The sequence below is a fragment of the Centropristis striata genome, chromosome 22, assembly GCF_030273125.1.
Source record: "Centropristis striata isolate RG_2023a ecotype Rhode Island chromosome 22, C.striata_1.0, whole genome shotgun sequence".
NCBI lineage: Eukaryota > Metazoa > Chordata > Actinopteri > Perciformes > Serranidae > Centropristis > Centropristis striata.
In genome coordinates, this window is record NC_081538.1 from 24,893,712 (window position 1) to 24,919,439 (window position 25,728).

General features: G+C 37.6%; 1 protein-coding gene across 1 annotated transcript in view; it reads left to right on the forward strand.

The window, feature by feature from the left end:
- magi2a (membrane associated guanylate kinase, WW and PDZ domain containing 2a) overlaps window positions 1-25,728 on the forward strand; it is a 383,066-nt gene that overhangs the window by 240,329 nt on the left and 117,009 nt on the right. Inside the window, exons 3-6 of the mRNA XM_059326084.1 lie at window positions 346-465; window positions 10,063-10,278; window positions 15,119-15,329; window positions 23,512-23,591. Coding sequence (XP_059182067.1) covers window positions 346-465; window positions 10,063-10,278; window positions 15,119-15,329; window positions 23,512-23,591 — 627 coding nt within the window. The remainder of the gene's footprint in view (window positions 1-345; window positions 466-10,062; window positions 10,279-15,118; window positions 15,330-23,511; window positions 23,592-25,728) is intronic.

The window sequence follows — 25,728 nt, forward strand, 5'->3', positions numbered from 1 at the left end:
GCAGTCAGAGCTGGGAGCCCTCGACATGCTGTCAGCTCCATGCAAATCGACTTGATTTCTCCTCTTGGTGTCCAAATTGCATCACTTAGCTCCTGAGATGGTACCTTGCCACTCCTCCAATGCACACCGCTCACACATTCAGTCTCAGCTGCATGTGCAAGAAGGGGGAAAAAGCAGCATAAAGAGGGATTTAATGAAAGGAGCGGGGGTCAGGGTCAGAGTGTTGCAGCGCTGCTATGTTCTGATCTTTCTTTTAAAAAACAACCGTCTTATATTAAAGCCTCCTCTTATTCTGCACTGATGAGGCATTCAGAGCTCTAAACTCTTCTTGCTTATCTCCTGCAGGCACAACCAGGCAGCCCAAGGAAGGAGAGGTCCCAGGGGTGGATTATAATTTTGTGACCGTTGACCGGTTTATGGAATTGGAGAAAAGTGGAGCCCTGCTAGAGAGCGGAACATATGAAGGTAAGGATTTAGCTAAGTCACGCTTGTGATTGCGGCAGTTCCTTCTCTGTGGTATTTTTCTAATTTTTGATGGAATTTATGCCGCGATCCGGCACTCTCTCTCTCTCTCTCTCTCTCCCTGAGTGACAGCAGTATGAATGAATGCTGAGACGGGGCTCATCACTCCACGTCCATACACTCCACCCACACTCACAAGTATGCTTCCATCCATCCATCTTTTGGCTTTGTGGAGACAAGAGTGTCATCAGTCATGTAGGACACTGAAAGGAATCTCCTGTAAATTTTGAATGAAGAGAAGCACACACACACACACACACACACACACACACACACACACACATACACCCAGGGCCAGCTCTAGCCCATTTGGTGCCCTAAGTGAGATCCATTCGTGTTGAACAGCTCCGCTTGCTGTTTCACAGAGTTTTTGTGTTTGCTCATGGTGCTAACCAGGCTATATAATACAACTGTCTGTCTATATAATTATTAACCCTCTAGAGTCCATCTATTTATTGAAAATACACATGTTTTATGTTCAGTAATAACTTTATTTATATATGATATGTAGACAAGCTGAGAAAGTTGTGTGTTGGAAAAAAAGGAGCCGTGCATGTGATGTAAGGACAGACTGAAAGATGCTAAACAGAGACAGAAATGAATGCATAGGAAGTTGACAAATTTGAACCAAAATCTCCTGGACTTCAGAGGTTTAACTTACAAGTAAATTCTCAAAGAAGCACAGCTGAAGACCGCTAACAAAGTTAGAGACAAGAGAGACAATGGAAGTGCAAACCCCGAGAAAAATGTGCTTAACTGTGTTAAGCTATCATTCCTTTATTTCAACCTAGCTAGCAAGCTAATACAAATGAAACGTCTTCACAAAAAAAGACATTTAAAAAAAGATTGGGACTTCTTCTCCTCCTCCTCTTTTCTTCTCTTTCGATACTGCGCACCGGAGAGCTTTGACGGCCGTTTCATCTTGCAACATATATCAAAACATAACGTGTCTGTCACTTGACGTGACCTGACCTCTGTGACAGCGATCTGACCGTCTAAAGGGGGGCAAGGCAATGATCTGTGACAGTGATCTGACCGTCTAAAGGGGGGCAAGGCAATGACCACACGTCACGTGACTCAGCACCACAAGTGGCAAAATGTCATTGTTTATCTGTTTCTTTATTTTGTCAATATTTATTATTTTCAAGACGGAACACGAAGCGAGGGCGACAATGGGCATCGAAAATTATTATTGTTTTTTTTTTTTTGTCCCTCGAGGGTGACTGGCGGCGCCCCTCCAGCAGATGGCGCTCTAGGCAACCGCCTATGTCGCCTATGTCTATGCCTGCACACACACATATGCATGCAGTACCTTCATGTTGGCTCTCTTGGCTCAGTCTGAGCTGCAGTGGCTCTTCAGCTGCCTAATCAAAACAAACAGACACTATCTATCCCCTCTCTCCTGTGGTCCGACAGGCCCGAGGCTTGGATTTTTTAAACGCAGCCCCTGGTCTGCCTGGCCGCTTCCAGCTCCCAGGAGACCCCTGCCTTTATAACACACAGCAGCTAACTTTCTCCTCTCCCACCTGACTCTGGTCTATCCACTGCAGGAAGCATTTTTAAAAAAATGGCAGATGGCCAATTTAACGGTCGGCTGCCAGAAGCGGTGTTAGATCCTTTCGCCGATGGGAGCTGCCTTTTTCCACGGGGAGAGTGAGAGAGAGTTTCTCCGGCGTGGTCACTCGGCCATCATTGAGCGTTTTACAGATTTTAATAATTTAATGGCCAATTAGATGTGGAAGAAAGGCAGAAGGGGTGAAATTTAAATGGAGGGCTGTGTTGAGGATAAGCTTAGCTGTGAGAGCAGAAGAGAGGTTTGATTGTTGGTGTTACGGTGAACAGGAAGCTCTGAGGTTCAGCTCCTGCTGCAAGAGTCCTCGAGAAAGGTCGTGAACTCCTGAGAGCTCATTGTTAGTCACTCTGTGGAGGAAATACTCATTTGTGGAGTATTTTTTTCTTGTTTGCCAATTATAACCTTATTACATGTTCATTTGTATCATAGTTCATTTGTACAGCAGCTTAGTATGACCCATATCTACCATTATTGTTAATAGCAAAGGAAGAAGTCAAGCAATGTAGTATAAAGAGTGACATAGTCCACATAGGCAGGAGGACCAGTCAATTTCTAATTTGTGGAGTATTTTTTTCTTCTTTGCCAATGGTAACCTCCATGTTTTTTTCATTTTAACTATCGTTTATCAGTACAAGCAGTTCATTATGACCCATATTTACCATTATAATTAATAGCAAAGGAGGAAGTCAAGCGATGTAGTATAAAGAGTGACATAGTCCGCATAGGCAGGAGAACCGGTCAAACTGACACACTGTGGAGGAAATTCTCATTTGTGGAGCATTTTTTCTTCTTTGCCAATGGTAACCTCCATGTTTCTTCATTTTAACTATCATTTATCTGTACAAGCAGTTCATTTTGACCCCTATTTACCATTATTGTTAATAGCAAAGGAGGAAGTCAAACGATGTGGGACAAAGAGTGACATAGTCTGCATAGGCAGGAGGACCAGTCAAACTAACACACTGTGGAGGACATAATAGTTTGTGGAGTTTTTTTTTCTTTGCCAATGGTAATTTCCATGTTCTCTTTTCATTTTAACCATAGTTCATTTGTACAGCAGTTTGTTATGACCCATATGTACCATTATTGTTAATAGCAAAGAAGGAAGTCAAACAATGTAGTATAAAGAGTGACATAGTCCGCATAAGCAGGAGGACCGGTCAAACTAACACAGGACTTTGACCCAGGAGAATGCTGTTTGTGTCCAGTGTTAAACCCCAAAATGTTGAGTTATTTTGACTTTCTTACACTAGTTAACTTACATAACCTACATCGTAAATGTAAGATAAATAAGCTACGTATCAAACAAACTAATATAAACCCAAACAACGATGTTAAACCAATGTAACCATGTGTTTAAAAAGTGAGAGTCCAGGCTGCAACCAGTGAGGCTGTCAGACGTGACAGCAGTTCCACTGAAACTCCAGAGTTATCTGTGGTGCTGCAGGTTATTTGAGTTCACATGTGGAGCACTTGGACTTGTTCTTCTTTCTTCTCGGAGGCAAATCTTCAGCTCGTTAAGGCTCCAGGATTTGTGTCTGTGGTTCGGGGGTTATAATCCCGGCAGTCGTCGTAATCTTTTTACAGCTCCTCTCCATTTTTCATCGCAGTCTTCATGTTTGCAGAACGTGAACATGATGTTTCAATTGGTCCTTTCCCACTCAGAGGGGAGACACCAATTGATGTTTTTTAAAAACTCTCTGGCTATTCTTCCCGTCCCCAAACACCGTCTGCAGTCGCTGTCTGAGTTTGTCTCTAATGCTCCAGCTCAGTGTATTAGAATAATCTTTATGGATTTTCTCACACATCGTCTTCTCCTGTCTGATATTTCTGCCGGGGACACTGGAGTGGAGCTGAACAGGCTAATCTAATGGCAAACCTACACTGTAAAAAAACAAAACATACATACTTATGTTTCAAATATTAACCCTAAAATGATTATAAATATATTTAAAATATAAATATACAAATATAAATATGTGTGCTAAATATTAACCATTAAATGCCATAAAAAGGTAAATTACTTGTATTTCAAATATTAACCCTAAAATGATTGTAAATAAATTTCAAAAAATATGTATAGAAATAAAAATATGTATTTAAGATGTTAACCAAAAAATGCAATAAAAAAGGTAAATAATTTGTATTTCAAATATTACCCTAAAATTATTATAAATACATTTAAAATATATATGTATGTACAAATAGTAAAATGTATTTAGATATTAACCATAGACTGCTATAAAAAAAAATATAGATATATTTAAATAATATGTACTTAAAATGTTAATCATACAATTAAATGATTATACATTTATTTAAAAAAATGAAAATATAAATATGTAAATTAATATAATGGGACATTATAGATTTTACAGTATTATTCAATTGTTTAATGGTCTTGAACGTTAAATTACAGTGATTTTTTTGTAATATATATATATATATATACATTTTGCTGAATGTAAAATTAAGGCAATTTTCTATTTTCTTACAGTAAAACTTTAAACTTAATAAAAACAAAAATGTAAAGAGAAATCATAAAAAACAGTAAAAAAAAATTACCGTCGAATAGTTATTTCACAGATAATTTCTTGTATATGGATACAGTAAATATTTGTTTTTAAATATATGTATGTCTGTAGAATAACTAAAGTTTTATATCTATTTTTTTACTCTATATTTATATTTTTTTAAATACAGATATTTACCGTATTGACATCCATATTTTTAAAAAATTATCTGTAAAATAGCTATTTCACAGTAATAGTATGGCAACTTTTGCTGCCAGACTTGTATTTGTTTTTTACAGTGTAGTGCAGACCTTAACTGTGGCTGATGTCCCCTGAACTGATTCTGTGAAGACAATCTCTTCAACTTTCCTTCATGCTATCGGGTTTTAAAATAGCCTGAGAGACGAGTAGTGTCTGATCTTTTAAAAGAAAAGAGCATCTCTCAGACTTTGGACCGACACGATGTGACATCTCACTCCAGCATCTCCGTCTCGAGCACAAAGCCTCGCTATTGTTGTGTAAAAACCTTCAAAATGTCACAGATTCAGGAGGGTAAAAATATCAGTCTAGCATCCAACTTGACAACAATATCTTCTGCCATTATTTCTCTGTAGAGTTTGAAAATGTTTTACAAGCCTGAAAGTCGTGCACCCTCACGACACGGGGGGAAATATAACACTTTGATTTAAAGGGTCGGTTAACTCATAAAAAAAGTATTTACCCCAATGCAGATTTATTTCATATATAAATAATTCATATTTTCTCTCTCACATTAACAATTTACCCTCTCACGTTCATAATTTTACCTCTAACGTTCACAATTTTACCTCTCACATTCACAATTTTACCTCTCACATTAACAATTTTACCTCTCACATTAACAATTTACCCTCTCACGTTCACAATTTTACCTCTCACATTAACAATTTTACCTCTCACATTAACAATTTTACCTCTCACATTAACAATTTACCCTCTCACGTTCACAATTTTACCTCTCACATTAACAATTTTACCTCTCACATTCACAATTTTACCTCTCACATTCACAATTTTACACCTCACATTCACAATTTTACCCCTCACGTCCTCACCTCCTCACAAAAAATACCTCCTTTTTGTGAATGTGAGAGGTAAAATAGTGAATATGAGAGGTAAAATTGTTAATGTGAGAGGTACAATTGTGAATGTGAGAGGTAAAATAGTGAATATGAGAGGCAAAATTGTGAATGTGAGAGGGAATATATGAATTATGGCCTTTATGGGCCCTCATACAGACTCAGTAGTTGTTTGCTCAGGTTTTATTATACATCCGCAATATAAAACCTGAGAGTGGAAGTTTGTTTATCGAGCAATGACATTTAAAAAGCTCAACATTTAAATGTCTTTTCCCAGAAACAATCTCAAGCTTTTTTTCTACCTTTAAAAGTTTATAAATCTTTATTGTGACCCTTAAAAGACGAATAAGAAGTTATGTGGTTCTTACAATGACAGTGAGAGGCACAGGGCTGCTGTCAGAACACAAACTGAGGATAGTTCAATGGAGAATCAACATAAAAGAGTGGAATTGCAATGCACCGCTGAGTCCGAGCCAAGTGTAAAACTGCAGCTCCCAGAGGAGAACCCAAGTTAGAGATACAGGGATTATACACTCAGATGCTGGGAAATCTGTGCATGGTCTGATAAGTGGTGATGTGCATAGGAAAAGATAGGAAAAACTTGCAACTACTGATTATTCTTATTATGGATTATTTTTAAGATTTAAAGTTTCATCAATAAAATGTCAGAAAATAGTGAAACACGCCCAGTGTAACTAATTACATTAACTTAAGTACTATACTTAAGTATAATTTTGAGGTACATGTAATTGTATTTCAATTGTATGTAACTTTATACTTCTACTCCACTACATTTTGAGGCAAATATTTTACTTTTTACTCCACTACAATTAGCTTTAGACAGCCTTAGTTGCTTTTCAGGTCAAGAATTTGTAAACAAGCAGTATAAATTCGATATACAATAAAGGTATTAACAATTAAACAAGTAAAAAATATTTTTTAAAGTATCAACAATTTACAATTTAGACATGTAGGAATGTAAACAGTATGAACAATTTAAACAAAAATAAAATACAATTTTAATAATATATATGAATTATTATGTAACAGTCTTAGTGGGGCCGTTTTGCATAATAAGTCATTTTACTTTTGATATTTTAAGTACATTTTCTGATACTTTTGTACTTTTTCTTCAGTAAGTTTTGAATGCAAGACTTTTACTTGTAGTGGAGTAATTTCACAGTGTGGTGTTAGTACTTTTACTGAAGTAAGAGATCTGAATACTCCTTCCACCACTGGCCCGGTTTAATATCCCAGAACCAAATGTGACATGTTCAAATGGTTTGTTTTGTTTGTGAATAAACTATTGACGGAAAAAAAACACAAAATGAACAAAAAAAGACACAAAAAACAAAAAAGACACAAAATGAACATAAAAAGAAACAAAATGAGCAAAAAAGACACAAAATGACCAAAATCATGAAATCTTAAAAGTGCAGTGTAAAAATGCACAAACTTACTTCTTGCAATTAATGTTGGTCTGCTGTTCTTGCACCGAAAAAAAAAGAAATCACAGTGGTTATTTTTTATTTGCTTTAAACTTTTGTGTTCCTATTTATACTGTTGTACATGCATTTGAACATGAAATATGTTAAGTTACTGCACTGTAAACATATTTAAAATTGCAGTTTCATCATATCTGGTTAAGTGCACGGTCCTATATGTGGCCCTGTGGTAGTGAACATGAAAAACTGTGGCCCCCTGCAGCATTTAAGTTGCCCATCCCTGTTATAGATCATGAAAATAGTTGATTAATCAGATACCCCAAAAAACGAGTTGCGGCTGAGGTTTTTGCATGGTAAAGTGTATTTGTTTGCGTTCCTTTGTGCAGATTTTCTTCCTGTTGTAATATTGCAGTAAGTGGTTGTTTTTTATTTACTTCAAACCTTTTGTATTCCTATTTATACTGCTATACATGCATTTGAGCATGAAATATGTTAAGTTACTGCACTGTCAACAAATAGACACAAAATGAACAAAAAAAGACACAAAATAAACAAAAAATGACACAAAATGACCAAAAAAAGACTCAAAATGACCCAAAAATACACAAAATGAATAAATAAAGACACAAAATGAACAAAAAAGATACAAAAAAGACACAAAATGAAAATAAGTAAGTAAGTAAACTTTATTTATATAGTACCTTTCACAGACAGAAGTCACAAAGTACTTCACATAAAAATCATAAACATAACATAAAAATGTACATACAAGTTTTAAAAGACCAAAACAACAATAGCAGTCCCAAAACAACTAATCAAAAGCCTGAACAAATAAAAATGTCTTCAGTTGGCTTCTAAAAGACACAAAATGACCAAAAACATGAAATCTTAAAAGTGCAGTGTAAAAATGCACAAAATTACTTGCAGCGAGTTGCCGCTGAGGTTTTTGCATGGTAAAGTGTATTTGTTTGCGTTCCTTTGTGCATATTTTCTTGCTGTTGTAATATTGTGAGGCTTGCTGTGATCTGGAGCCTCCAGCTTGTGTGTTCATGGATCATCTGGCTTCGGCGTGTAGCAGCATGTCAGAGCACCTCATCCTCCCTGTAGCTGGTGCAGGGCGTCACCAGTCTCCTCCGACTGACTCTTCACACGTCTCTCAGCCTGACTTCCTGCAGGCTTCCTCCCTCTCCGCTCTCTCTTGGTCTCTTTGCATGATGTGCTTTAAATGTATCTTAACCGCTATGTTTTCCTTCATTACAGTTTAATAGAAATGCAGATTTTATTCAAAGAATCCTGTATGTCCTTGTTCTCTCTCGGTGTCATCGTGACATAATGACTTGTTACTCAAGAGGAAATGAAACAAGAAGCTTTATGAGGCACCGAGGTGCTCTGAGCTAAATGCTAATCAGGGCTGCTAACATTTACTTTGTGGTGAGATAAATAATTTCAGTTTTTGCTTGGTTGTAGTCAGGGTCATCCTGAACATGATTTCATTGACATTTCAGACAAAAAACAACAAAACGAGTTCAATGAAAAACTTCAGATCTTAAAAATGTTGATATTCAGGGTCATCCTGAACAGGATTACAGCAACAGTGTTGCTAATTAGCAGCACAATGGAAGTAAAGCTGAAGATAATTACTTCTATTGCTACTTTCTGATGAACCAAAGTAATGGACAAATTAAAATTCTATATAAAAAGCATAGAGATCACCATAGTTGGTAAGGTTAATAGGAGAGTTTTGAGTCTGTTGATTTAAAACCCACATTATGAAGAGCTATCTTTGCAATTGAATTAGAACAAAAAGTAGAGAGATGGACATTTCAAATGCAGTTGAAATGAATGGTGAGAATCTTTTCAGCCACTGTGAAGATTTCAAAGTTGTTCTGCATTTTGCTGAACATGATTCAATTACTGTCAGATTTAGGTGTGAGGCGTGTTTCTGATGATACGCTCCACTTCCTGTCTTATTACCTGAATGTTGGTCGCACAAAAAAGTTTGTACGTCACATATTTTTTGTCTTGGCGGCTCCACTTGTTAACATTTATCCTGCCTCGAACAGTCTCTCCCGTAACACCTATGTTTCTACCTCCAAAGGCGGTACAGATCAGACTGTTCTCTCCTTAAAAATGTCAATATAGGTCATGTGTATAAGCAGCGAAATACGAGTTATATTTATGTATTACATCATTGGCTGCAATGCGTCTGAATCCGTGTATCATTCGTTCTTTCCATTTTCAATTGGCAATCAAAAATCAAATAATGAAAAATTGACTGGTTATTTTGTTATTTGTTCTTTATTATAACACAAAAAATTAAAAAAATGCTTGTATTTTCACATTTCAATATTAGGCTCAGATCAAAAATACAAAATGGAAAAACGGGCACCAGGACTGGATTTGATTTTAATATTTAATTGGACGGGTTTACGTGACCCGGAAGTTTGTAATGTAATATTTTACTGTACAGTCGATATCCAAATGCGTTTTTTTTTTTTTTTTTTAATTCCACAGGAAACAGTTCTGTGAATATCATGCAATTAAAAGTAGGGCTCATTTAAACTACTTAATATACTGTTATGAGCTTTAATTGAAAAGAATTGTCTTTAAAATCACCTAATTGATCATGTATTTCATGTTAAATCTCGACCTGAAAAGTAACTGAAGCTGTCAGATTAACGTAGTGGAGTGAAAAGTACAATATTTGCCTCTAAAATGTGGTGGAGGAGAAGTATAAAGTTACATAAAATGGAAATACTCAAGTAAAGTTTATCAAATTGTACGAGAGTAAATGACCTTTGTCCCGCAGTTGGCTAAGAATAAAAAGTTTAAGCATTTTGGATATAAAATTGTCTCTAAGTGTCTAAAACTGTCCTTCCTCTCTGTTGCAGATAACTTTTACGGCACCCCGAAGCCTCCGGCCGAGCCCAGCGCTCTGCTGCTAAATGTAACGGACCAGCTGCTGCCGGGCGCCAGACCCACCTCCGAGGGCAAGAGGAAGCGAAACAAGTCGGTCAGCAACATGGAGAAGGCCAGCATCGAGCCCCCCGAGGAGGAGGAGGAGGAGAGACCCGTCGTCAACGGCAACGGTGTCGCCGTCACCCCAGGTCAGAGACGCCGGGAAGCTCGGGGTCACCGTCCGCCGCCGCTCACAGCCCCGTTTTAGTCTCAGTGGTTGCCTAGTAACAGAGCAGTAACAGATTGCTTTTACATGTTTGTTTTTTAGGTTTTTTTTTCTCAGATTTTATGGCACATTATCACTTTTAATTGGCTGCACAAATATCTTTATGTGCAGTTTAACGGCGTCGTATGTAAAGCGTGAATCAGGATTCACAGTCGCTGATTAGTGCTGCAAACCAAACAGTTTGTGATTAAAAGCATTAGTGCCGTCGCTCTCCAGCATTTCATATCATTCATTAGGTATCATTACGGAGCACCGTCTCAGCCCGGAGAGCCACAGGCCACACACACACACACACACACACACACACACACACACACACACACACACACACACACACACGCTGCTCCCCAATCCAACAGGAGCCTGTGGGCTCTTTAAAAATCAACAAGGACATTTTTATTAAGTGTTTTTCACTCACTTGTGACTCAGCCCTGTGCAAACCATTGTTACCCTCTCTGTAAATCCTGAAAATGGGCTGAAGTGACATTTAACATGGCATGCAACGAGGCCAAACCTCTTGACATATAAATAATAGAGAAAGTCATTTCTTTGTAGGAATATTTTCCTTGAAAAAACAACTTTGTGAATCAGGTCTGGACTGACTCAGACTCACCAGAATGCACCTTTTATTGTGTGCATTGTATAGACATTTAGTGAAATATGCACACAAACACACTTACACACACACACACACACACACACACACACACACAAAGCCTTTGAATGCATCCCATGATCACATGAAAAGACTGTCATGAAAGAGGCTTTATGAGTTTGATTTCTCTGATTCCAAATCCAAAACCATGCTTTGGTCCTGTGACTTTCTAAGCTGGTTTTGTGGCCTCAGGACAACAAAGTCTCTCACAGCAGAAGTCAGAACAAAACGAAAAGTCAAAGCGTTCGGGGCGCCGAGCCCGACGGAGTCAGAAAAAGAATGAGATTTTGGTTTTCCTACAGCAGAGAGCTCAAGCAAGGTAGGGCTCTTCATATAAAATACAAAGATGCAGACATTTTTTTCTACATCTGGTGAAATATTCTAATGTATTCTGTACAATAACTATGATAGTTAGACTTTATTGAGATGGTATCTTTCTTTAGCTGCGTGCAATGTGCTTTACATACTAAGAAAGAAAGAGAGAGATACGATTTCAATGCAGGGAAGGAGATTAAATTAAAATGAAAGCATCAAATGACAGGTTTGAATGAATATGTGACCATAATAACTTTCAGAATCAGAATCAGGTTTATTGCTAAGTACTGAAGGTTCTTACATATAAGGAGTTTTCCTTTGTGTTTGGTGCCTAACAATAAGCCTAATGTGGGAAAATAAAAGCTAAAAGCTATCAAGCAAAGCAATTAAACAGAAGAATTGACATATTAAAGATAAATGTAGTGTCTACAGAGTACTTCACAGAATATGAAAGAAAGAAATGAAGTAATTTAGATGCAGGAAATAAGATAAAAAAGTCAAAATCAAAGCATTAAATAACAGGTTTAGATGAATATTTACAAAGGGTTTCACACAATAAGAAGAAACAAAGGCAGAAAACATAGAAGGAACTCATTTAAATGCATGAAATTAGATTTTTAACAACGGTGGATGAATATGTAATAAATATTCAGCTTTATATTCAGTTTACTTTGACTTTTCCAATGTTAACAAAGTGTTTTACAGGGTAAAAGAAAGAAAAGACATGATGCTTAATGAAATTCTCCAAATTATATAATAAATGTTTAAAAAAAAATACACAAAATTACATTTTATATACAGCATACCACACTTTTCTAAACATTTCTAAAGTGCTTCATTGGATCATTGAATTGTAGGAAATAAGATTTTTTCTAAAAATACGATTTTCAATAACAACAAAATTACATAAAAAAACAAGTAATAAATTGTATTTCCTCTGGCTGTCCAGAAAGGAAACTCAGATATTTGAAATTGAATGAAAATTTAAATAGTCAGGTAAAGTACACAGACCTTTAAATTGTACTAAAGTACAGTACTTGAGTAAATGTACTTGGTTACATTCTGTCTGAAGGACCTGACACGTCTGTCAGAGCAAATAAAACACAAGCTTGGCCGATTCGACTGGTTTCCCTGGCTGGTAAAAGCTAGATTCTCCACAAAGAACCAGTTTTAACCCTTTGATGCACAACATGGGTCTAAAGTGACCCGACTGAGTTTTTATTTTCTATATCTTTACAATAAATTCATTTCATTATTCAGTATTCCAGGCTTTCCTCAGTGTTCCTTGTTTCCTTGTTTTCTTTCATCATACATCCTAATTTTTTGTTTTCATTTCTTACTTTTTGAATATAAACCCTTTTTGTATCATTACACTTCTAATGCACAACATGGGTCAAAAAATTCATTATGGGGTATTGTGAGTATAATTTTAAGGAAATATGGAATTTTGGAATAAGGCTGTGACATAACAAAATGTGGAAAAAGTGAAGCGCTGTTAATACCTTCCAGATACACTGTATGTGTGACAAACTGATACATAAACATGTTGAATATATTAAATATATGAGTGTTTGGTCTCTCTTACTGCTAAAGTAACTATTTGAAACAAATTACTATTACTGTAGTATTAGGTCATTTCATTTAAAATCATTTAAAAAGATAGAGCAAAGTAACACAGAGCCAGCATGACATAACATGGGGAATGAATGCAAGTCATTTTTGACCCATGTTATGCATCAAAGGGCCAGAACCTCTGCCAGAGCAAATAAAACACAAGCTCGGCAGATTCGACTGGTTTCCTTGGCTAGTAAAAGCTAAATTGTCCACAAAGAACCAGTTTTAAGCTTGTGTTTAGCAGAGATGCGCTCATAAGTTTCTTGAAAACAACAAATCGACTCAAAAAACTTTAGTTGACTAAGACCAAAACGATTTATTAGTTGACTTATGGACCACCAGGGGACAGGCCTGGTGGTCCTAGGCTTTGGGAAATACACAATCACTGTTACTGAGCTGGGCAATATGGACCAAAAGTCATATGCTGATATATTTAGGCTGAATATTGATATATGATATATATCCCGATATTTTTTGGCAAAGTGAGAGCAAATGTTCAGTCAAAGTCAAATATGATATGTCAAAAGTAGTTTTATTGAAACCGTTTATTTAAGTGAACATAAATACTGTATAACAACAGGAGTACCTTTTTTTTTTTTTTTTTTTTAATCAAAGCTCCGTAAAGTGCACATTTAAATAAAAAAAAACTTAAATGAAAATAGCCTGTGAAATAAAATAGGCCAATCTTTTTCTGAAATAAATATATTTATATGAGAAAAGAAAAATGAACATTAAACAAGAACTAAATATGGCAAACACTAGTAAGGGCAGCATTTATATATAAATATTTTTTTTAACTATATTGATATCTGCAATATAGTGTAATTCCATATCACATTTAAAAATAGGTCGATATATTTTTTATATGGATATATCGCCCAGCCCTAACTGTTACTCGGGTAATCAGTCTAGATTTAAGACGACAAGAGCTTCATAAGGATCTCAGGCAGCCCTGTGGCTCATAAAGGGTTAAAAGCTCCAGTTGGTATCTACATTTTTTTTCAAAACTTTATTTATTGACTTTTTTTCAAAAAGTAATACACAATGAATACAACAACAGAGATACAGTCATAAAACCCCATCCCTCCCTTTCATAACCAACAGTCATCTCAGAGGAAAACAAATACTTGAGTTAATAAAAATATAAATAAAATAAAATAAATAAAATAAAATAAATGAATTAATAAATTAATAAATAATAATAATAATAATAATAATAATAATGAAAATAAATAAACAAAATAATAATAATAAATAAATAAAATAATAATAAATAAAAAATAAAAATAATACAAAAAATAAATAATGGGGGGGAATAAATAAACAAATAATAATAATAAATAAATAAATAAATAAATAATGTGTGTGTGTGTGTGTGGGGGGGGGGGGGGTAAATAAATAAAAAATAAATATTTAAAAAAAATAGTTGTTTTCTACATTTACTCCAAACGATGCAGATGACAGTGAACGCTCCCATATGAGCTGAGAGGAAACATTTTCCACCGGTTCCTCTCAGCGGCGGCGGCGCTGAGTCGCTCCATCAGTGGAGGCTCAGGGCTGAGCGGTGCAGCGAGCCGTGCTGGATGTTAAGGCGTGCTGCTGCGCTCAGCTCAGGAGGAGTTTTGTCTCTGTAGATGGACAGAGTGTGGGCTGACCAGGAGAGCTGAAGGGGAATCAATAGAGCACAGCAGGCTGTGTGATCTAAGCAGATAGCTGCGGCGCTCTTTCCCTCTCATAGATTATCTCTCAATCCCCCGCTCTGCTCCGTCCCCCTCTCCACATCCCTCCAGCAGCTCTCCTCTGGGAAGCACACATCTCTTTCTCTTTCTTCCACACACACCATTTCTCTCCGTCTAACACATTCACACACTGCCACAACTCAAACTAGGGCATCACAGCCAGCTTCTCTCTCAATCTCTATTGTCTCTTCTGCTTTATTCGCCTTTCTGTCTTGTTAACCTCAATCACTCCCTCTCCTGCCTTCACCTCCTCCCCTCTCTCCCCTGAGTCATCGCATCTCCTCACCTTTTTCTAATCATTCTTTCCTCTCTCTCTCGCTCTCTCCTGTCCTCGCCTCACCTCCCTTCTCTTTCTCCCTCCTCATCCATCCCGCCTGCCTCTCCTTTCTCCCGGAGCGATCATGTCGTGCCTGACTCATCCCGCTCTCTTGTCACCTCAGAGTCGAGCGAACATGAGGACAAGAGCACCGACGCTTCGGGGGACATCGTCCCGCAGAGCATCCCGGCCGAGGCTCCACCCGAGGCGCCCAAAGAAGACGGACAGTCCCCGAAAATGACGCTCCCCAAACCAGAGGAGAACGACGAGCTAGGGCCGCTGCCAGACAACTGGGAGATGGCGTACACCGAGAAAGGAGAGGTCTACTTCATAGAGTAAGTGTCCTAAAAAAACCTGATCAGGACTGTGTTCATAAAACTCACTGCAGGAAGAGTTTATCTCCACATGGTTGGCAGTGTTTTTTTAGCAACTTTTAAAGCAGCATTCACTTATTTTTTATTGCAACTTGGAGGCAGCAGAACAAGCTGTAAATACAACAGTTAGCAGGCTCACGTTCACAAAAAGTTGCCTGTTTGTGCAACCAGGAGTCAGGAAGCAACCAGAGCATTCATTTAGAGTTTCTGCCACCTGATGAATTTAAGTCCAACCCCCACCTCCCTCCTTTAGATCTGTATTTGATTTACATTAGGAAATATTCATTGGCTGCTGGGTAGAAAGAGCTTTTTTTTTGTTGCATCTGAAATTGATAATAATATTAATAATGGTAATCTTTATTTATAGAGCACTTTTCAAAACACATGTCAAGTTGTCAAGTACTTTACAAAGACAAGTTAAAAACAGACATAGAACAACAGATCATGTTAGAAAATGACATAATTCTGTGCAAATAAAAGACAGTTCAAGGGAAGTTCAAATTCGGGTAAAATCAGGTAAGGTTCTCCAATAAAAGTATGTTTTTAAGAGACTTAAAAGAGATTACTGACTCAATTAATGTGATGGAAGTGAACCAGAACAATGAAGTTTGAGCCAAAAGAGGCCAAAATGCTCCTTAACCCATTTAGGCCTAAAACGCCTGGAAAAAATGCCTGTAAACCGATTTAAAAAAAAAAAAAAAAAAAAACCTGAAGTTTTTCTGGAAATTCAACAGAAGTGTCAACGCTTCCTACTAAATTATCGAGTTTTCAGCCTCTGTAGCAGATCGAAATTAAATTCAAAAAGTATTTGAGGGCTTATAGCTGTGGCTTTCATGAGAAGTTGAGATTATTTGACCAAACCTTCAATAAAGTTTTTAAAAAATCAACGTGTTGCAATTACAACTACAAATACTACAAAACGACATATCCGCTTTCCCAGCTTTAATGGTAAAATAACGCAAGAGCGCCCCCGGTTTCAATGGTAGAAATGCGGTAATGCTTTCCCGGCTTAAATGGGTTAAAGCTGAGGGAAAGTGTGGAGTTTGCTTGTTCACTAAAGCCATATTCACACAGGACTAGTATTACCTGGGGAGTCATTTTTAATCTGTGATAATAATCCTATGCAAACATGCCAGGTCTGTAATTTATCAAGTAACAATTCCACCAAAAATTACCTCCAATATTTCACCAAATACAGGTAAGGGGTCATTTGATAATATTAGTGCTGGACATATTGGCATCTTGTCATAGTAATTGTATCTTTTCTGGCTAAATGATGTTTTCCAACCACCAGATTTATCACACTTTTGCATTTCTGGTGTTATCCTGTTTCCCTGTTAATGCTGCAACACATGATTACAGTAATGTCAGTAATAACATCCTGAATTTTTATGATTTTGGCTACATTTTATGAACCTGAAAATATAAAGTTATTGTCTCCCAGTGGCCGGTGATGAGAGCAGGTGAGCAGACGGGCTGGTGTCACATCTGTGCACAACACTGGAACAAAAACACCAACAACAGGCCTAATGTCAGTAGATTCAGGTCAGACACAGAGTGTTTATCACACCGCACCAAACACAGACGTCAAGGAAATTTCTGAATCACATGAATCCCCTGGTTCTGTTAGTCAGTGCAGATAGGCTTTAACCCTTTTAACCCTCCTCTGGCATTTTGGTACATTTTCTCTTCTCTCGCTGTGTTAGAAATTGAGGCACAATTTTTGTACTTCTCTTTTTAGTAACATTTTTGAAATACTATGTATTATATGAAAAATAATATTTTTTAATACATTTTTTGGGAAGAAATTATGAAATATATAAACTGGCATATAAAGGGTTAAATTTCAAAGAAATTTTGGAAAATTCAAATATATAAATTGGCATATGAAGGGTTAAAATTCTGAAAAATATTGAATGATTGGTAGTTTGGAACAAGTCTGAAGTAGTTTAACCCTCCTCTCATGTTGCGGGTCAAATGACCCATTTAAAAAAAAAAAATGTTAAAAGTATTAAAATGTAAAAAAAAAAAAAATCATTTTTAAATCAATGTCATTCAAAACCATTTTATTTTACATGTAGATCTTTCCAATGTACATTAAAAAAATGTTACCATGCATTTTTTAAATGAAAAAAGAGTGAATTATCCTCATTGAACCATGATCTGTGAGAGGTTCAGAGTTATTGCTATTCCTGGAAAAAAAAACATAACAGGACGGTTAAGAGATTTATGGAAAAAAATAAAAAGTAGAAAAAAGCAGAACAAAAATATTGATGAATGATTAAATAGCCGTTTTTGTATACATTTCTGCCACAAAGGTGTCCAGAGTGTAGTAAATATGAGGAGGGTATGAGGGTTTAAGAGTGCTTCTACACCTCCTTAACCAGTTTAGATCATCTAAAAGCAGAGTATGTTTGAAAGTGGACCAAGAGCCGCCTTCTCCTTAGTCTCGCTTTACTAGTTTAGTATCAAATAAAAGCTTTCACATCATCCCAAATGAACAGTACTAACCAGGCAAAAGCACCGGGGATAGTTTTAACTGAACCAAACAAAGTGTGAAAGCACAACAAGAGTGAGCATTTTCATTTGACCCAGTGTTAAAATACAGGTTTTAATAAGGAAGGAAAACAAAAGTTATATTCAAAAGAAACAGCCACGCGTGTTCCAGCCTTTAGCGATCACAAGGTGAGTTTGTATTTTCATTCCCCCGTAACTCAACTAAATTGAGCCTGAGGTACTAGATTAGGGCTACATCTAAATTTACTTCTGTATATTCCCCTGTGTACACACACAAATACACACACACATAATTGATGCTTGGTGGTTTAATGAGATTTAGAGGTCCCCAGAAATACCTTCCTGCACAGAACTCTGTTAAACAAGCTCTAAAGTTTAATTCATTAGCGTTGTTAGCTCCACAGCCGCACTAAAAACTGCAGAGGTGAGTTTTGGTTACATAAGCGTTGCTGAGTGTGTTGTGGTGAGGGAGCTGCATGTTCATGAACATGGATGGATGGATGGATGGATGGATGGATGGATGGATGGATGGATGGATGGATGGATAGATAGATGGATGGATGGATGGATGGATGGATGGATAGATAGATAGATAGATAGATAGATAGATAGATAGATAGATAGATAGATAGATAGATAGATAGATAGATAGATAGATAGATAGATAGATAGATAGATAGATAGATAGATAGATAGATAGATAGATAGATAGATAGATAGATAGATAGATAGATAGATAGATAGATAGATGGATGGATGGATGGATGGATGGATGGATAGATAGATAGATAGATAATCTATATAATCTATAGATATATAATATATAATATAATAATAAATAGTAACAATATAAAATAAAAATAAATAAAATAATTGTAAATAATTATGAATACAATAATATGATATATAATATATAATATAATGTATGATAATAGTAATAATAATAATAATAATAAGGCCGCTATAATAATAATAATAGTACAGTATATAATATATAATATAATAATAAATAGTAACAATATAAAATTAAAATAAATAAAATAATTATAAATAATATGATATGATATATAATATATCATATAATATTATATAATAGTAATAATAATAATAATAGTAAGGCCGGTATAATAATAATAATAATGGTAGTATATTACAGTATATAGTAATAATAGTAACATGTCGTATCAGCTAGGAAATGACTCCATTTATTGCATCTATAGATCATTTTAGTCATTAGGTGAAAAATGTGCTGCACAGCATTGATTGAATCCCAGCACACTTCATCCCAACTGATCATAAATCGCTGGGAGCTGCACAGCAACAACCAGAGGAACAAATGAGATGGCGGTGCTTGTTGTCTTGTCTTGCAGCCAGGCACATGTTGCACGTCTCCTCGCCACAGAGGCAGACTTTTAATTCCCTCCGCTGCACACGACTCACCATATGTCTCCTCCCCTACACAGACAGCGCTCCCACACCCATCAGGAACATTACACAACTAATGCAGCCCACTGAATTTGTAGCTTCAAGTTTTTTTTTTGTTGTTGTCTGGGCGTATGAGATGCCGTGCCAAAGCGACGCGGCTGCCAAGTGGATGCTCGCCTTTGATTGGCTTCCACACAAGATCGATTCGTTTACCTACAGTCCTTGAAGTGAGGGAGGAAGAGAAGGATGGAGGAAGAGAAAGTGGTTAAAAATAGTAAAGACTGGGATAAAAAAGAAGGTGCGAGGGAGGAGCAGAAAGAGGAAGTAGCAGTAGATGTTTGTGCTATAAATAGTAATAGATGGCAGTAGAAGAGAGGAAGGAAGAGCGAGGGAAGGAGTGAAACACGTTGGAGAAGATTCAAAAGCAGAGCAGACTTTACCTCACCTTGAACTGCACTTTCTGTGTTTGGCTCAGACCTCAATCTTCCACTTTTATTCACATTTAAGGGTTGCCGTGGCCGTCTGGCGGTGGGTTGGTCCGCCACTTTGGACCAGCCCAAAGCTGAGTTCTGATACCCATACTTCCCGTACTTACTATACTTAGTTTGAGTACGCAGGGTGTTCCGATTCCTATCGCGGCGAAAAGAAGTGTACCTAAAGGACCCGGATGGTGCCCTCATTACAGTCAAAACGCTGAGTGTGCAACGATGTAAACTTTACGCCCTCAACGGACGCCATCTTGTCTACGTAGCGGAAGAGGCGGAGCCAGGCAGAGCTGCTCAGCTCAGAAAAATGTTTTTTAATGGCGGCCGAAATGATTTGCTGCGTTAATGGAGCCAAATTGCAGGATTGTAGAAGTAAACCAACGATTAATCAACACAAATGGTATTTTTTTCGCCGTTCAAAGCGGGATGTTTTTGGCGGGTGATGAGCCGCGGGTGGCTGTCGCAATCGTAATTTCCGGTAGGTGCACCACGGAGTATTAGATTTGGAACAACACTCACCTGCTGAAATCTGCGTACTTAGTAAGTGCGGATAGTGTACTGCGTTTAGGTCTACTTTTGGAAGTATGGGTATCGGAACACAGCTCAAGTTTTCCTGTAGCGCCTCTAGGGTTACAAAGGGGTGGAAGATTTTTGGTAAATTTCCAGAAACTTTCCATGGGAAGTTAAGCTGGGGAATTTTGGAAATATTTCAACAGATTTGTTTGTAAGTAGAACTTTATCAAGTTTTCATTATTTTATTGAACAATCAATTCTAACATTGAACAACAAAAACATGAATGTTGAGTTAAATATTACTCATCTGACCCGACACCACCCATTCAAAAATTAAGTAAAATGACCCAAAAAGTCCCATTCAACATGTAAATGAATTGAACATGTGATGGAGGAATGCACAGTGCATGTAGGGGGCGTGGCCTCCATAGGGGGCGTGGTCTCATTGGGGGGGCGTGACCTCAGCAGCCCTCCAGTAAGCAGTGTGCTGTGTCCATGTGATTGAGGAATAGCAGATATTCAAGTGAAACTAATTTTTGGCCTTTTTGTTGACAGTTTAGAAAACTGTGAGAGCAAACAGCAAAGCCCCATGTGTCAGCCCTTTGGTGCTGAAGGGCCAGTGGCTATGTGGTGGGAATCAGTGCACCAGTCCAGAAACCAAGGATCCACAAAGAACAAGACAACAGCTACTGCTATTATTTAAAACAGGAATTGAGGTTGAATGCATTAATTGATAATCCTTAAGATTTATTCTACCACTCAGAAGTTTGAGGTCACTTAGAAATGACCTTATTTTTTAATGAAAACCACAATGTTTTCAAATTAAATTAACAGAAAGACAGTGTAGATATTGTTAATGTGGTAAATGACTGTTAACGCTGGAAACGGCTGATTTTCTTATGAAATATCTATTATATATTGTCCTGTGTTCCAGTGGCACATTGTGTTAATCTACGTTGATAGTGTTGAAAGGCTCATTGATCATTAAAACACCTGAGCATTATGAAAACTGTTCTGTGCTGATTTGAGAAGCAATAAACTGATCCTTCCTCAGGCTGGTTGAGTATCTAGAGGTAAAGTTGTGGATTTGTACAGGTTAAAATGATTATTTCTACCCTTGTCAACGTCTTTACTATATTCTCGATTCATTTTGTAACTCATTTCATGAATAAAACAATTTGTTTTTTCATGGAAAACAACACAGACATTTTCTGGGTGACCCCAAACTTTTGAGCGCTAGTGTATATTCTGTAAAATATCATATTAAACAAACTACAAAGAATTTATTGTTTTAGTGACAGCAGGCAGACAGACAACAAGCTGGAAACAAATCTGAAAATGTATTGTAGCAGCTAAAGAGCCAAACATCTTCCTGATGAGATGGTGGAGACCAAAATAGGAGCTAAAAGAAGTTGTCAGGTGGACAGAAACACGACTTTGAATAAATGCTATTGTTGCCTTACCATAACAGCTTTATTAATGATAGTATATTAATCAATCAGTCAATCAAATTTTATTCCTATAGCACCTTTCAAACAGATCAAAGTGTAATACAAACTGCTGTACAGATTGAAAATAACAACAACTTAAAATATTTAATAAAAGGAAATGGAGACTAATGCACACTGAGAAATAAAATATGAGTAAATAAAATTATATATAAATAAATACATGTATCCAATAATTATAGTTGAAATAAACATTTAATATTCACAATAGAATATAGGTAAAACAGATAAAAGCTAGTAAATAAAACAAGTATAGACCATAAAATTGTGCTAAAGAAGATAGTAAGATGCTAATAATAAGAGGCTACATAAAAGCCAGATTAAAAAAGATTTAAGTTTTTTAGTTTAAAAGTATATGAGATGTTGTGTTTTCTGCTTCAGCCAACAAAAATGTAATTAAAGCAGCTTTAATATCTATAGCAGGGATGGGGAACTTAAATGCTGCAGGGGGCCACAATTTTTCATGGACACTACCACAGGGCCACATATAGGACCGTGCACTTCACCAGATATGATGAAACTGCAATTTGTGTTTACAGTGCAGTAACTTAACTTATTTCATGCTCGAATGCATGTTTAACAGTATAAATAGGAATACAAAAGGTTTGAAGCAAATAAAAAAATAACCACTTACTGCGATTTATTTTCTTTTTTTCAGTGCAAGAACAGCAGACTAACATTAACTACAAGAAGTAATTTTGTGCATTTTTACACTGAACTTATAAGATTTCATGCTCAAATGCATGTAGTTGTACTGAGGGCCACTTCAAGTGAGATAAAAAGATAATAAGATGCTTATAATAAGACACTACATAAAAGCCAAATAAAAAAATAAAAAAAGTTTTTAGTTTAAAAGTATATGATATGTTGTGTTTTCTGCTTCAGCCAACAAATATGTAATTAAAGCAGCTTTAACATCTTTTGAGTCATCATTTTCAGAGTTTTTCTGTTTGTTTTTGCTATTTTTTACTTGCTATTCCTGTCGTCGGTGCGTTCCCGTGATCTGCCTTTCTTGCGTAACTGCAAACAAAATGTCCTTTGGGAAATAAGTTCAAGTCGAAAGTCTCGATGAGAACAAAGATACAAGGACGCCTCTTCACCGCATGCTCTCCCTTCATCCTTTCACCCCAGTTTTTTTTTACTGTAGACACTTTGTGTACACCTCCCCGGCCTCCCCCCCCCCTCCCCCCTCCCTACTGTCACCATGAAGGGAGGCCATTGTGAGCTCCAGAGCTTCAGACGAGCTGTGGAGATGCATTGCTGGCACATCATATCTGATCTAGATCCAGCTCTCTGCCCGAGGCTCGGGATGAATCTGCCAAGCCCACAGCTGTTCCCCTCCATCACTCCCTCAGTCACCCCTCTATCTCTCTCTCCTCCTCCTCCTCCTCCTCCTCCTCCGCCCGCTAATGAGAGACAGTAAGCAAATTAAAAGTATTGATTGCCATTTTGTAAACCCAAAGCTCCCCCCTCCTCCTCCTCCTCCCGTCTCTCTCGTCACCTTTTTAGAGGCAGGCACATAACACGAGGGAGTCTCATCTTTCCTTTCTGAAATGATTCTCCAGCCAAATTAAGAATCCACCAACCTCCTTCTCTCTTTCTGCCAAGTCTCCTCTCTCTCGCCATCTATCACACTCCCTCTCACTCACTCTCTCACTCTCTCTCTCTCTCCCTCTTTCTGTCGTCTCTTCACAGCCACAACACCAAGACAACATCGTGGCTGGACCCGAGGCTAGCCAAGAAGGCAAAGCCGCCCGAGGAATGCAAAGAGGATGGTGAGTGCTGCGTCTTTATCTCCTATTTTTCCTTTTTCCTTGTGATTTTGCGCCTCGTGTTCATACATTTTAATTACACAACTTCCCCACAGCATTAATTTTTCAACACTTAAACCTTGCCTGTTGATCTGACGGGATGCACACTGAGATGATTTCACACAAGCCTTCACTTCACTTGCTAATTCTTGTGTCGGCGTACGATTTTTATATGTTTTTTTATATTTCTTTTATGATGACAGTGTTGGTTTTATGTGCGTGTCAAGCCCGGTCGCTGGGGATAGGAAGCCCCGTGATATGTGTGTTTAAAGCACAGGTCCAGAGAGACCGGAAAGGTTACAAAGACTTCTTTATTCTCAACTGAGAGAGATGTGGAGTGTCCTTCACCCGCCCACACACACACACACACACAACAAACACACACCAGAAAGAAAGGAGAAGGATGAATGTCAATGCAGCAGGTTTATAGACGAGGGTACATATATACGAGTGTGTCATTTATCTTTTTCGCCCTCACCCTCGCTCCCCACTTCCCTATTCGTCTTTTCTTTATGTGTGCGGCCGAGAAGGAGATTTATCGGCAGAGTTATAGACGGGGAGGATAGTAGAGGAGCTGAGTGGAAGGATATTGGAGACAACGAAAGAGAAATTAGTCTTTAGAAATGAGTCTCTTTTTGTGTGAGAGTGTTTTCGGTGTATGTGCATGTGGAGGGTGGGGGTGTTTGTGTGCATATTCCTGGTAAACGCTTTACCACAAGGATAGAGTTTCTCTAAAAATACATTTGGCACTCAGACATACTCACACATAAGCAGACAGAGAGGCAGACACCAGCGTTTGCTTTAACCTGTGTTGTGTGAAAGGTGTGTGGGACCTTAGGACGGCGTGGTGAGTAAGGCTACGACTAATTATTGTTTTTATCATCAGTCAGTGAGTATGATTTATTGTTCAGTTGTCAGACCCAACAGGCCGTCAAACTGCTTATTAACAGTCCAAACCCATCCAAGATTCAATTACTAACTAGAATCTCCGCCAAGGCCAATGGTGCATTCATGAGCTCCTCAGATAGTCCCATTTCTCCAGTTGGGAAGTGGTTCTTCCAACATCAGTGTGTTCATGAGCTTTAAGTCGTAATGTTGAAGTAACTTGGATGCTACAAAGAAGATGTTTCATGAGTTTCGTAAAAAAAAAATGTAGTGGTCAGTGGATTTTCCATTATCCTGCTGGCAAACAGTCAAACCGCACCAAAAACATAATTAGGCTACAGCATAGTTGTGCGTTAGTTATGAGTGATTATTGAGTTACTGTTGACTTTCTATCATCTCGAACCATTCTCGCCATTCTCCTCTGACCACTGGTAACAACAAAGATTCAGTTTCTCTCTAGAATCTCCATCAAGGCCAATGGTGCATTCATGTGCTCCTCAGATGGTCCCATTTCTCCAGTTGTGAAGTGGTTCTTCCAACACTGGTGTGTTCGTGAGCTTTAAGTCGTAATGTTGAAATAACTTGGATGCTACAAAGAAAAGGGTGCTGTTTCATGAGTTTCATGAGAATCGGGCCAGTAGTTTTTCTGTAATCCTGCTGAGAAAACAGTCAAACTGCACCAAAAACAGAACTAGATTACAGCATAGTTATCATCTCTATCTATCCACTCACTTGTGTACCTAATAAAGCGGCAGTGTGTGCTTCTGCTACTGTAAATGGTAAATGTAAATGGACTGCTTTTATCCAAAGCTCTTTACACTACAGACTGCGCTCATTCACCCGTTCACACATTCATACTGGTGGCCGAGGCTACCAGGGCACACTGGTGCCACCTGCCACCATTGGGAATTCATTCACACACCCATGAACGCAGCATCGGTGGGCCTTTAGGGGTTCAGTATCTTGCCCAAGGATACTTCGACATGTAGGCTGCCATGGTCTGGGATCAAACCACCAACCTTCCGTTGTGCCGGCAACCAATCTACCAACTGAGCCCCAAGCCGCCCCAGTTCAAGGTTCAAGGTTGGACGTGTTGTGTGTTGGGAAGTGGTTCTTCCAGTATCAGTGTGTTCATGAGCTCTTAATGTGGAAATAACCTGGACGCTACAAAGAAGCTGTTTCATGAGTTTCATGAGAATCGGGCAAGTAGTTTTTC